Below are 14,790 nucleotides of genomic sequence, written 5' to 3' on the forward strand. Positions count from 1 at the left end.
CATGTTGTTTACATATACTAAACTATTATTAGTTAATTTAGTTTTTATATATATTATAATATAAATATATTATTTAATAATAATGAGCTCATGCTAGTATAGTATGGAGTTTAACTAACTATATAAAATATAATTATATAAAAAAATTATGATTAATATATAGAAAAACACATATATTTATAAAATATATATAATATCGGTGTCGGAGTCAGAGAGCAAAGTTGGAGTCGAAGTTGGATTTTTAAATTTTTGCTCAGACCTAACTCCCAGCGGTGGCTATAGAGCACTAGAGCTACCCTTCTTGTTGGAAAATGCTAGTCCACCCATTGAGATTTTTTTTTAATTTTTTTTTTACTCAAAAATTAAGAAAGTATTTTTTAATGATGTTGTGAATTTTTTTAAAAAAATATTCAAGTGTTAAAAAAATACATATATGTTACTAGAGAAACTACACGGTACCGTTTTAACTTTACAGGAGACATAGTAAAATAAATATTCTTTGTAAATGAGATTATTGTGAAAAGCCCATAGGGCAGGTTCAAGCCTTCAAGGTTCAGAATCAGTGGATTGCAATTACTTACAACAAAGAAGAAATAAACATCCATATGTTCAGAGGAATATGTCAACCAAAGGTTTTCTCACTGCTGTAACACATGTACAGAAATCCATCATCGTCCTTGTAAGATTCATATATGGAGTCCATGCGACTGGCTGTAGATGAAAGTCATTAACAAAATGTCTTAGCAGGTTTCTAAAGCAAAGGCATGAGCTAACCCAACTTTAGCAAGAGTAAATGATAAGGCTAGTTTTACCTGTTTGAGGTAATGTGCTCTTTACAAAAACAAACAGAGCTTTTCCAGGAGTCAATTGCAGCCTGCTAGTTAAGATGTGGATAAATTGCCCAACAGACATGTCTCCAGGAACCAGATATCTAGAATAAAGAAGGATATACAGCTACAGATTAGTCTCCTATTATGAGAAACTAAGATTAAAAATGTTTGGCCGGGAGAAGGGTGTGGCGCTACTATCTAACAGTAATCTAGACTGCAATTCACCAGCATTTGGAACTCATATGCTTTGATGCAGTCTGATTTCATCAAACCAGGTGAAGAGGGAATTTTGTTTGGGAATGAAATTTTTTTTTATAAGTTGTTTGGGAATGAAATTCAGTCACTCAAGGCAAAACAACAGGCTAAAAGCATGAAAAGATACTCCAAACACAAAGCATAACTGACCAAAAGCATAGCTCTCTATTAAGTCAGCCAGACTATGATGAGACGAATGGCATAATGAAAAGGCAATAGCATTTACAGTACAACTACACTAAACCAGGAAATAGCCAAGTCAGCAACCTTGGCTACCATTAGGATTTCAATATCACCAAAATTATTTCCAAAAATGCTCAAATTCTTCGAGTTCAAATCTCCAAGGCATTTATTTCTATGGCATGCAAGGTTGATTTTAATAAAATAAACTGTCTTGAAGAATTAGGAGATAATTATGACAGCTAGAGCCTACTTTTTCTTTTCCATTTCTGGCAGATTTGTTCTCGAATATCTTTCAATAATCACCTGCAAGAAGAACACAGAAAAACCCAAATAAGTTGCAACAGCTAAACTGTTGCTCCTGCCTTTCCTTGCTAAAACAAAAATATTTTGGAACCGTAAAGTCCAGCCTAATCCCTGATATCTGCCCATCTAATGAGAGGAATAACAAAGACTAAACAACTTTTGAAGTACAAAACCTGAGTCGAAATCAACATCAAATTTTAGTTCTTCAGCGTGAGAAAGAAGCTGACCAAATCCAAACCAAATAATACCTTTCATCACTGAGTCATCATTTGATCCTCAGGCCTCAGCTTGTAAAGAGGAAAACTAAACGTTCCAGCTAAGACATCCCGCATCAGAATCGCATAAAAAAAATCCAAACTTTCTGCCCAATGTCTATTAAGGAGGATAGAACTTAGTTTGGCCAGGAAGTTTTGGGAAGTTTGAGGTCAGTAGTAATCAAATTGACTTTCAGAAATGAGTCATACTCGCAAACTAAAACTTGTCTTACTCGATGAAGATTCATTCTTACCAGCTAAGACATCCCGCATCAGAATCGTATAAAGAAAACCTAAAAACTTTCTGCCCAATGTTGACTAAGGAGGATAGCAGAAAGCCATAAGCAAGTATCGATGGTTGAAATTTTTTTATTACTACTGATCTCAAACTTCGATGATCGAAAGCCATAAGCCATAAGCAACTTTCTGCTCAAAGGCTTTTCGAATTTATAGGAACAGAATATTGATGGTCGAAATTTTTTACATCTGGGTTTCTCTTAATATCCTATACCATAAAAAATTAATATATTCGCCATTCCATCAAATACAATACATTTTTCTCTTAATATCCTACAGTGTTCAAGCCATATTTCTAAATGCATGAGAACAAAAAACCGGCACCCATTAAAAAAATTAAGATACTGGGAAATTTAAATAAAAAAAAATAAAAGCACAAGATCAAAGCAAAAAGAATAATGATCACTGCAAATTTGTTAACAGATGCATTTTACCCATTCAAAAGAATTGGTCAACCGCAAGTTATCAATTTCTAATTCTGAATTGCAACATTTAGAGAATTATATATAGAATAAAGATTAGAACAGAAAGTAAAGGAAATATGACTCGAAACCAAGGCCATAGAATACCATGAAAACTTACAGGGACTCGATCTGGGTATTTCAAAATTATATTTTTCGAGTCTTGAATGCGTTCTTCTGCACCATTAAACCCACCACTGTAAGATATTAACGGTGTCATATTAAGCTAAAAGAACAGAAAAACTATGGAGTTCGTAAAGAAAAAAAATCGAACCAAATGTGTGTTGATCCTTGAAAGATTTGATCTTTCCCATCGTTTTTGTTTTCCCCCTTCGCCCGGGAGAGTTTAAATCAGAGGAAGGAATTGAAGTCTTGGTAATTCAGCCCAGGGAGAAATGAACGGATATGAAAAACGAGGGAAGTTGGGAATTCCGGAACAGACCGGTGAAAAGATTGCTGGAAATTCTGTGATTTGGTTACGAAATAGGACTCCGTTGCTTCGACGGTGAGTTTTGTTGAACGATTATGAAAGTCAATGAAGCCTTTAGCGGTTTGCTAACGTAAAATAAAATAAAGTAAATAAATAACAAAAGAAAAAAAGAAAAGAAAAAAGGCTAAATAGCAATTAGTAATAGTGTATGGGCCCGTATGGCCCTATGTGATTTGGGCCGGACGGGCAGTTAAATGTGATTATTTTCTTGAAAGAAAATTGTTAGTTTGGGTACTCAAGTAATGTTACATGTAATTATAGAGTATGTAAATATCGTACGTAAGTGTAATAGTAGAGTTTATTATTAAAAAATTAATTTTTTTATATGAATCCTATATATATTTACTTTTTTTAAAATAATTGCACGACACTTACTCATTCACAACTATAACTGTCATTTATCTCTTCAGGTATTCTGAGAATACATACTTCAATAATATTTATTATTTTATTATTAATTTTCACATATTTTTATTATTATTTACTACTATTTAATATTTTATCATTAATTTTTTTATTAATTTTTTATTACTATTTACAGAATATCTGAGATCACCTTACTATCCAAACACAATCAAAACGGAATGAAGTTATAGGAAATTGAGTTTAGATTGTGAAAAAATTATTAGAAGCTAAAAATTGAACAAATTTCAATGTGATTTATTTATTTATTTACTATAATTTATACTGTATCAGATTGGAAGTATTAATGCGTTACTTTTCTTTCTTTCCAATTTTTAATTACTCTATATTATCTTGATGATTATCTGGTACGTCACCTTATAAACTTTAAAACCTTAAAAGGATTTAATCGTACAGGTATGAATAGTACAGTATGATAATATGGAAAATCTTAACGCTATTATAAAATTTAAACATGGCATATCTCCAATATGATTGAAATTATGAAAAATCAGTACATATTCAGAATATATTGCTATTTTTTTTAAATAAGTATACAATAATACAAATAAACTTGTTTTCATAACTTTTTAAGGATGAATTGATCCTACTTGAGATAGTTCTCAAGGAAATCAACGCGAGTCTTTTTTAAAAATTATAAATAAAAATAACTAAGAATGTAAAATGAGCTCCTAAAAACTAGCCTCCCTCTCTCTAATCCCAAAGAGCTATGCTATCCATCAGCTGGAAGCCGCAGCACATCTCACATGTATATATATATATATATATATTTTTTTTTTTCCACTCAATACATTGAGTGTGCAGCGGCTTCGGGATGATGCGAATATTTTTTCAATCCCAAAACTTTCAATTCAAAAAAAAGTGTTGATATGTCAATTTGGATACCAAAATTATCTAAACTTATCTCATCTAATCATTATAATTTTTACATAAAATATAATAAATAATTTAACTTTTTCAAATCTCAAAATAATAATAATAATATTATAATAATATTTTATTCAACTTTTAACTATCATATAAAAGTATCTCATCTCATCTCAGTATTTAAACTCCCACCTAATTGGTTGGAGGAGCTCTTCCATCCCTTTCCCCTTCACTCCTTTCTCCTCTCCTTTTTCTGCAATTTTTCCTTTGGAACGGAAAATGTTTGATTTATCACCTTTCGATCACTTCCAAGCAAGATGAATTGTTTAACTAGCTTTCTTTCTTGGTTGCCGATATACAATGTGCAAGAAGTAGTGCTGCAAGATGGTGGGCGTTAGAGTTCCAAACACCACATGCGCCACTCCATCAAAATCTTGGGTCTTAGATTTTCAAGATTTGATCATCGATGCCTCGGCCTCCACAACAAGTGTGTGGGACTCAAACTTTGGTATATATATATGAATAATTATTCTCATCAATCACTATTTATTACACACACTCTATACTTTATAAAAAAATAAAAAAAAATTATTAAATATGAATAATTATTCTCATCAATCACTATTTATTACACACACTCTATACTTTATAAAAAAATAAAAAAAAAAATTATTAAATATAGAGTGTGGAAATGAATAATACTTGATGAATAACAAAATCATATATATATATATATGTGTGTGTATGTGCACGCGTGCGCTTCTCAGGCGGTTGCGAGATTGTGATTGAGTCGACATACTCCTGACTATCAAAGGTTGAGAAGTTAGAGACAAAGCTTCGTTTGGTTGTCAAACTCCTCTCAACTCATCTCAACTCATCATTACAACTTTTTCAAATTTCAACACAAAATATAATAAATAATTCAACTTTTTCAAATCTCAAAATAATAATAATATTAAAAAATAATATTCTAATAATATTTTATCATCTCAACTCAACTCAACTCAACTCACTTCAACATCCAAACACAACCAAAGACATTCTTCAACCACAATAATTTATCTAGAGCTAGTGCAAGAAGCATACCGAAGCTAAGCCATACTTATTAGGGTACAAGGTGTGCAAGCACGCAAATATTTATAAGCGTATAAGGAGCCGTGACGTGGTGGTCTTGGAAGGAGTCATATAAATCATAAGCCTTGAGCTTAAGGTTAGGTTTGAATAGTGACCGGTTTGGTCCGACATCACGGCATCATGGAATATCATGTGATCATGATAGCCAGCCGTCACGACGTCGTTCGGATTCATAATGCCATCTTTCCGTGCATACCTTGCACTGGAAAATAATTGATTGCTGTCTCCAAAAGTTTCAAAGTAGCTCTTAACAGCGACTCGTGATCATCGTAAGGTTGCCGCGTGGTTAGGCTGACACCAAGCTTGGCTTCGGCTTTAATTAGCAAGTTGGCCTCATGTGTTGCTTTCTTCTTTCCTGTTTTTTTAAGGACAATTAATAATTCTGAAAATTTCTTGATCGATAAAGTTAGAGTCAGATTTTGACTTGGGGGAGAGGTTGGGAGTTTGGCAGCCATCAAGATTACGTAGAAGAAGAGGATGTAACACCACCTCAACGACTCACCAACCCACTCTAGCCTCGAATTAAAGAGAATGTTTGGAGATTGAATCCTAGCCAGCATTCTTTTTGTCAAGGATGTCTGGAAATCGAATCCCACATTCAATCTTATATTTGAAATAGATTTTTTTTTTACTATTTACTACCTACATTTTATGAAAAATATCTACACGCCTAATGAAAAATATTTTCACATTCTAAGAAAAAAAAAATTATAAATATGAAATGTGAGAGTAAATAGTAGCTGATGTATAATATTATTTTTTTCAAGAATTTTCTTACTCACAAATCAAACATCTTTGCACTACAACAATCTCAAAAATAATTTTCATTAACACGTATTGTCTTTGCTTCTCCAAAGAAATTTAGTTTGGAACTTAAACCTATCTCAACTCATCTCAATTCATTATTACAAATTTTTCAAATCTAAACATAAAATATAATAAACAATTCAATTTTTTTTAAATCTTAAAATAATAATAATATTAAAAAATAATATTCTAACAATATTTTATTATCTCAACTCAACTCAATTTAACATCCAAACGCAGCCTAAAACAACAACTCTAACAAAATTAAAAAAAAATCTCTCACGAAAATTTCCATCCAAAACATATTTTTAACGAATCCCATAATTTTTTAAAACTTCAATAAAAACATACACAAATGAGTTCCTAAATCTAAATATATTTTCAAAAGGAAAATATTTAGTTTGCAAAAAGATTGTATAAAATAAAATTTATAAATTAATATAAATTATAATATTATTTTTATTATGAAATAAATTCAACGTATTTAACACAACAATATTTAAAATTACTTTTTCAAAATTAGTGAGACTCTTTTTTTTAAAGGTCAAGAGCGAGGGGCCAACCAAAGGGGTTGGTGGGCCGGTGGCCATACAACCTGTGCTGTAGCCTGTACAGCTCAACTCGTAGTAAACGCGTCGTGTCCTTTCAATCCTTACATTCTCACCTACCGACACGTTTCCACCGCTCCATGAAATCTACACAAGTGGGTGGGGTGAACAACAGCCGTGGATGTAGATCCCACGTAACACTGAATGAATCTGACCCAAAATACACCGCTTGGGGGGTTGTTGGACTCCACATTTTCCCTTTATAAATCTGCACCCATGAATTCAAGTTCGCACTCGCAAAGCTTGAGGGGAGGTCTTAGGTCCGTTTCACTTTCAAAGCAAACACAGATACAATCTCTCCCTCCCTTCCGAGGTAAGGATATCGTGTTGCGTGAGGCTGTGAGCTACCTTTCTTTCTTTTGTTTCGGATTTGTTGCTTTGTTTTGCCTCGATTTGCACAATTTGTGGTTTCAGTGCTTGGAGTTTTTGGTTATTTGAGAAGTGTTTCGCAGGTCGATAGTGCGAGGGTGTTCTTATCTTAGCATTTCGTCGCCTTTTTTCCAAATGTGCACTAATTCTGGCTGCAGATCTGGTCGCATCTTTGCATGTGTGCGCACTAATATCAAGGATTATGATATGGTGGGCATTGGTCGTTTTGAGGAAACTATGAATGGATCATCCATTTTGTATGAGGGATTTTTCTTAACATCTGTAGCTGTAGTTATTTGTGGTGTTTTTTTAAGATTGCCTATGGCTAACTTAAATACAAGGGTTGTCGTTTGTTGTTTTAGTGGCCCATGTCCCCATCTACCAAAATTTCTGGACTCTTTGAACTGCATTCTGCTAGATCCATTGTGCATTGGTCTTTGTCGGAAGATGAATGTTTGGAAATTTATGAAGAGAGTCATTGATATTACATTTTGGGAGGCTATGGGTTGTTGGAGAATTTGATATTACTAATCCCCCATATCTGAATCTCCAAACAGCTTTGTGCTAGTGCCAAGATTGTCTCAATATTTACAAGTACTTCTAAGATGTTTTTAACTTACTAGCAATTGTACTGAACGAATCTACGGAAAATCCCAGAATAGATTCTATTTCTTGATCTATTTATGCGGTATGATCATGGTTTTAATCAGGACTTTTGTGTACTTTTGCAGCTAGAAAGAAATGGAGTCCTTCCTGTTCACCTCCGAATCAGTGAACGAGGGTCACCCAGACAAACTCTGTGACCAGATCTCTGATGCAGTCCTTGACGCATGCCTAGAACAGGACCCCGATAGTAAGGTGGCCTGTGAGACTTGCACCAAGACCAACATGGTCATGGTCTTCGGAGAGATCACAACCAAAGCCAATGTGGACTACGAGAAAATCGTGCGTGACACTTGCCGAGCTATTGGGTTTGTCTCAGACGATGTGGGTCTTGACGCGGACAACTGCAAGGTCCTTGTCAACATTGAGCAGCAGAGTCCTGATATTGCTCAGGGTGTCCATGGCCACCTAACCAAGAGGCCTGAAGAGATTGGTGCTGGTGACCAGGGCCACATGTTTGGCTATGCCACCGACGAGACCCCTGAATTGATGCCATTGAGCCATGTGCTTGCCACCAAGCTTGGTGCTCGCCTGACCGAGGTCCGTAAGAACGGCACATGCCCGTGGCTAAGGCCAGATGGGAAAACCCAAGTCACTGTTGAGTATTACAATGACAAGGGTGCCATGGTTCCGATTCGGGTACACACCGTGCTCATCTCTACTCAGCACGATGAGACTGTCACCAACGATGAGATTGCGGCAGATCTTAAACAGCATGTGATCAAGCCTGTGATTCCTGAGAAGTATCTTGACGAAAAGACCATCTTCCACCTTAACCCATCTGGCCGTTTTGTCATTGGCGGCCCTCATGGTGACGCTGGCCTCACCGGTAGAAAGATCATCATTGACACTTATGGCGGATGGGGTGCTCATGGCGGCGGTGCATTTTCTGGAAAGGATCCGACTAAGGTGGACAGGAGTGGTGCATACATTGTTAGGCAGGCTGCAAAGAGCATTGTGGCCAATGGACTTGCGAGGAGGTGCATCGTGCAAGTCTCTTATGCCATTGGAGTTCCTGAGCCTTTGTCGGTTTTTGTTGACACTTATGGAACAGGAAAGATCCCCGACAAAGAGATCCTCAAGATTGTCAAGGAGAGCTTCGATTTCAGGCCCGGTATGATCTCCATTAATCTTGATCTCAAGAGGGGAGGCAATGGCAGGTTCTTGAAGACAGCTGCATATGGGCATTTTGGCAGGGATGACGCTGACTTCACATGGGAGGTGGTGAAGCCCCTTAAGTGGGACAAGGTCCAAGCTTGATTAAGGTTTCTTCATGAATTACCATGATATAATTGAAGTGTTGTATTGTATTTGCTTCTGCTATTGAAAGCAGGAGCTTTGCCTTTTCGCTCTTTACAGTGTGTGTTCTTTTTATTTGTCATCCTATTTCACCTCTTCTTTCGGAAGATAATGTTAATTTGTTCTACGAGGATCAATGGATATCATAAACAAATGGAAAGATATGATCGGAATTGTCTTTTAACGCTGCTGGAGAGATAAAAACACATAAAAAAGTGTTTAGTTTTACTGCAATTGCTCAATATGAGTAGATGTAGCAAATCCAAAATCTCCCCCTATTTAGTATTTAAGGAGGCTAATCCTGGCTGTATTTTCTTTTTTTTTTTTTTTTTAATTTTTTGGTTAAATCTTGATAAAACGCCAATATGCCGGATGTGAATGTTACCAAGCTCTGTTCGAGATGGTGGTTGTTGAATGCAAACAGTCGAGTGAATAAATGGCTCTCCTTGTCCTTCGATTTTCTGTACACGGGGGAGTCTTCAACTGAATATACACCAAAATTTCGGGCCATTTTGGCAACTGATTGGTCAGGAAAAACCAAGGAAAAAATATAACTAAATGCCTTGTTAGAGCATCCTCGTTAGCTTGACCAAATGCATCTTTAAAATTTAACCAATATCACCCTTTTTTACATTTGCCTATTCTATTTAAATTCAATCCTCACATTAAATTAGTCATTCACTCTGTATATAATAATAAAATATTATTAATTTAATAAATTTTTATTTAATTTATTTGTATCATATTTTATAATTCTACTAATTTAATATTAATAATAATTATATTCTAATTAAATTAATATTAAAAAATTCATATTTTCAAAGGTCATTTAATGCTAATAACCAAAATTTGAGATTAAATTCATCTAAATTTCTATTTAAATTTCTTAATTACTAATCAAATATCTAGCAACATACTTATTTCATGTCAATAAAAAATCTACACCTACAACAAAACACCTTCTTAATTACAAAGAAAAATTATATTCTTAAGCCTCATACACCATACACAATCTTTTTTATGATTTCTTTAATTTTATTCTCTTATTAAATGTGTGGTATATGAATTATGAGTAGAATAATTTAATTATTTTAAGAATAATAAAATAAAAAAAATTTGGTGTGTGGTGTATGGGCTTATGAATAGCAAAACTCAATTACAAAACACCTACAAGCAGGGGTGAAATTAGGATTTGATGTTCGGGGGGCGATTGACAAAGTGTGATATGTGTGAGTATAAGTAATATGTATTTTTTACATGCGACTATATAAAACATAATAATCATGCGTCATAAAATTGCATACAAAAAATATATGTATATAAATAATCTTATAAGATAATTTTCCTTAGAATTTTCATAGTTTGCTGGAGACTATTACAAAAAGAAAGGAAAATGAAATATCAACTTAGGATTTTCCTTTCAAATTAAGCTCGACGACGATCTTTCATGGAATAAAATTCATCCATTATCATCTCTGAAGTGAAAATCTTGACAATTTCTTTCTCAATATAAACTCGCAAATGATCTTCAAGAAACTCATCTTTCATTCGAGTACGCAATCTAGTTTTTATAAGTTTCATAGCAGAAAATGCTCGCTTAGTAGTAGTAGTAGAAACAGAAAGAGTTAATACTAGACGAATTAACCTGTCAATCAAATAATAAATCTTTGATTTTTCTAAAATTGCTAGTCCTCTGCATAACTCAGATAATGTAGACATATCTTGAAAATCTAGATGCGTCAGCACATCAAGCTCATAATGCTACAATTGAATTCTCAAAAGGAATTTTTCTTGTTGAATAAAATCCCATGAATAAAACTTCTCAACCAATTTGCATATATCATCAATTTTAAAAAATTTGTATGCACCTTTAGGGTTTAAAACAACACTAAGAATGAGAAGTTCTATTGTATGGTCGTTAAATCTATTATTCAATTCTTGTAACTGGAAGTCTATTGTAAAAGTAAATATATCAATCCTAAAATGATGCTCCATTAACTTGTCAACTTGATGATGAGATTTGCCTCTAGCTCTTGTATATTGGTCATTCATATCAGGAATATCAATTTAGTGGTTTTCACAAAATGATATAACATCAGTAAGTAAAGACTCCCAACCATCATCTCTCAGATTTTGAGTGAGTACTTTTGTGATTGAAACTAGGCTCATGGCATTCACAATATCTTGAAAATTTTGTTGCAAAGATTGGCAAAGTGCATTAGTGATTCCCATGATTTTTTTTCATCATATATAATATTAGAATAAATTCAAAAGATGTTAATACCATGTAAGCCGCTTCAATATCACCATGTTGAGAATAATTTGATTCCTCATTTGAGATAGTATTGATAACTGAGCAAGTAGCACTGAACATCCTCATCAAACTACAAATAGATTGAAAATGAGATCCCCATCTAGTATCTCTAGCTCGTTGTAGAGTACCAATTTGATTTTCCCCTTATCCAGTCTCAATCTCATTGGAAACGATCAAACTTTCAATTTCAACAATTTGAGCAGATTGTAATTCATCATGACGTTTAGAAGAACTAACAACAATCTTGATAATGAATGTCAAATGGACAAAGAACTGATGATCATGTTTGGCTTCTCTAGAGGCTGCAACTAAAGCTAATTGTAGTTTATGAGCCTAACAATGCACATAATATGCATATGAACAATCTTTAAGAAATATAGCTTGTAATCCATTCCATTGACCGCGTATATTACTTCCTCCATCATATCCTTGACCTTGAATATCCTCAATTTGAAGGTCGTAACGAGAAAGAAGAGCACATATATCATTTTTTAGAGTTAGTGCCATAGTATCTTTGACATGCACAATATGAAAAAATTGCTCTCTAATAAAACCATCTTTATCAACAAACCTCAAAATGAGCTATTTGTTATCTTTTAGACTCATTCCCGAGTTTCGTCAACAATAATATAAAATTTGGCATTCCTGATTTCTTCACGAATCACATTTTGCACTTTATTTGTAAATATATGCAAAATTTCCTTTTGAATTTTGGGTGATGTATATTTGGCATTCTGTGGAGCATTTTCCATGACAACTCCATTAACTTGACCATTATAACTTGCCAAAAGTTTTATGAGTTCAATGAAGTTATCTTGAATTTTTGAGTCAGAGCTTTCATCATGACCTCTAAAGGCACAAGCTTGGAACGTAAGCCATTGAACACTTTCTATTGAAGTTTTGAGCCGCACTCGATTATTCTCCATCTCTTGAGATATTTGTTTTTTAACTAAATTGTCAATATGTCTTGACTGATTCATTAGATCCTCACAACATTTTACAGCATTTTTATGTGGTGAATTTGGATCTCTCCCCACATGTCCTATTAAAGGACAATTCATTCTATCATTCACTTTTTTCTAATTGTCAAAACCTTTATTGGTAAATGCATATGATTCTGGACGACCTGTTGATTTCTTAGTAAAAATATAGCACGAAAGACAAAATATAGCATTCTTCCATAGTGAGTACTCTAACCAATTTGAATATCTTTGAAACCAAGAAAATTGAAATCGACGATGTTGATTACCTATTTCTGAAAATGGATATTCTGAAAGTTTAGGTTGATATGGACCAGCTTTAAGATAGGCACGTCGGATCTCATCTTGTAGGTTAGTAGGAAATTCTCATATTTGTGGACGTAATCCTGGATCACGTTCCAAAGAGATAGCATCCATATCTTCAGGTTGAATTCTTGAAGTTTTAGATGGACGCTCATCAATGATAGAAGCATCACGTTCTGTTGTTACTGAGCTCTCTAAATGTATATTACTCTCCGAATTATCTACGTCTTTCTTTTTAAAGAAAGAATCAATTATTTTTGGCTTGCTCATATTTTTCTATACTTTAAAAAAAATTTATAGATCAAGAATAAACTTGAGAAGTACCTAATAAGTAATGATATAAAGCTGTTAGATTTTTTTGTTAGTTTGTATTTATTAAAGTGAACACAAAAAAAAACTAGATGCAAATGTTCTATCAGGCTATCAGCAACAGAATAATCATCAAGCTGGTAGAATTGGAAAACTCATGAAGTACCTTTTAGAAGCTTTTGGCGGGGTGACCCTCTCTCAAAGATCTTAAGGTACCTTTTATGAGCATTTGATCCCTGAAATAAACTCATAGAAAAGATGCAGACAAATTAGATAACACTACTTAAAAGTTTATGAGTAACCTACACAAAATAACAAACTTATTTTTTTTCAATTTTCAACATTTCATAGGAATCAAAATAAAAATCCCAACTAATTTTTTTTTCTTATTTAAAAAAAGAAAGGTTCATAGAACACTCATGAGTTACTATTGTTCACAAGAAAAATTATTGTTTTTATTGATTAAAAAAGGGCACATCCCAACTTTTTTCTTTTCTCCAATTTGAAAGAAAAGATAACCTTCCAGACTTCTAGTTACTAGTACCAGTTTAATTATTGTTCACAACTCACAAGAATTGCAACAAATAATATATATATATATAAATATATTAATATACACCTTTGGATTTTTGTGTTCTGTTTCAATCAGAACTTCTAACATTTTACTTTATCAGTTCATCAAGGCAAGGGGTCTTCCTTCTTTCGTCTTACGATCTTAGCCTCTTAATATAATAATGCTCAGAAAGTCGAACTTGAAGGACGAACTATGAAGGGCCAAGGCATTGAGTCGCAGACTCGTACTCGCATTGACTATTAAAATTTTAAAAACGAAACCCATCGGCTAAAGGCTTTGTACCTTAAGATTTAAGAACCCATTTTTCTAAAAAAAAAAAAAAAAAAAAAAAAACCAAACAAAACTAAACAGTCTGAACTTACTTCATCACTGAAAGGTCAAGAACTAGAAGAGTAGAAGCCAAAAGGTAGACCACAAGTTACAATAGCTGAAAGGTGAAGCACTAAAGAGTGAAGGCGAAGCTCAGATGCAGAAAGGTTGAGATTTAAGAAACTTTCCAATCTCACTGCAGATGCAGATGAGGAAAGGTGAAGCTCACTAATATTCGATGGTCAAATAAAAAAAAAATGAAACTTGCAGGAAATGAGCCTCGATGAGAAAGTCCCATATTTCCAAGATATGATCATGCATGCACGGCCAAGACTTGAGTTGCTCATTGGTATTTTCTCCTCTCTCCTCTCTCCGTTATATGTTATCTGTCTGTAAAATTTGAGTTCACTTCTCGAGATTTATACTTTATTGGTAAGTAGCAAATATTTGTGCGTCAGTTGTTAGGTAAAATGAAGTGAAAAGTTAGGGTGAAGTTATGTGAGTATTGGGATTTGGAGGGACAATTTTAATAAAATTTTTGAAAGTCTGAGCATGGGAATTTTAATTATATAAAGAAATATTATATTAATAGCTAGTTCTGTTCCTGCCTACAAGAAATCTACACTTCCAACGCCATCTTAATTACAAAAAACATCTACATAAACATGCAGTCACAACATAGCAGTTACAAAAACAGCTACTACATTTGATACACTTTTGACCTCTGCTGGTTACAACACATAACAACTACTACAAAA

General features: G+C 33.7%; 2 protein-coding genes across 2 annotated transcripts; one reads left to right on the forward strand and one right to left on the reverse strand.

The window, feature by feature from the left end:
• Window positions 1-484: 484 nt before the first annotated feature.
• On the reverse strand, window positions 485-3,127 carry LOC109001163 (autophagy-related protein 8i-like). Its single transcript, XM_018978324.2, has 5 exons — window positions 2,858-3,127; window positions 2,705-2,760; window positions 1,519-1,571; window positions 813-931; window positions 485-711 (listed from the first exon to the last, which is right to left on the reverse strand). Exons 1-5 carry the CDS (start codon window positions 2,895-2,897, stop codon window positions 623-625), a joined length of 357 nt encoding a protein of 118 aa, XP_018833869.1. The 5' UTR covers window positions 2,898-3,127; the 3' UTR covers window positions 485-622.
• A 3,831-nt stretch (window positions 3,128-6,958) lies between these two features.
• On the forward strand, window positions 6,959-9,416 carry LOC109001162 (S-adenosylmethionine synthase 2). The gene is made up of 2 exons (XM_018978323.2): window positions 6,959-7,225; window positions 8,013-9,416. Exon 2 carries the CDS (start codon window positions 8,023-8,025, stop codon window positions 9,202-9,204), a length of 1,182 nt encoding a protein of 393 aa, XP_018833868.1. The 5' UTR covers window positions 6,959-7,225; window positions 8,013-8,022; the 3' UTR covers window positions 9,205-9,416.
• Window positions 9,417-14,790: the final 5,374 nt, after the last annotated feature.

The sequence above is a fragment of the Juglans regia genome, chromosome 7 (assembly GCF_001411555.2).
Source record: "Juglans regia cultivar Chandler chromosome 7, Walnut 2.0, whole genome shotgun sequence".
Classification (NCBI taxonomy): Eukaryota; Viridiplantae; Streptophyta; class Magnoliopsida; order Fagales; family Juglandaceae; genus Juglans; species Juglans regia.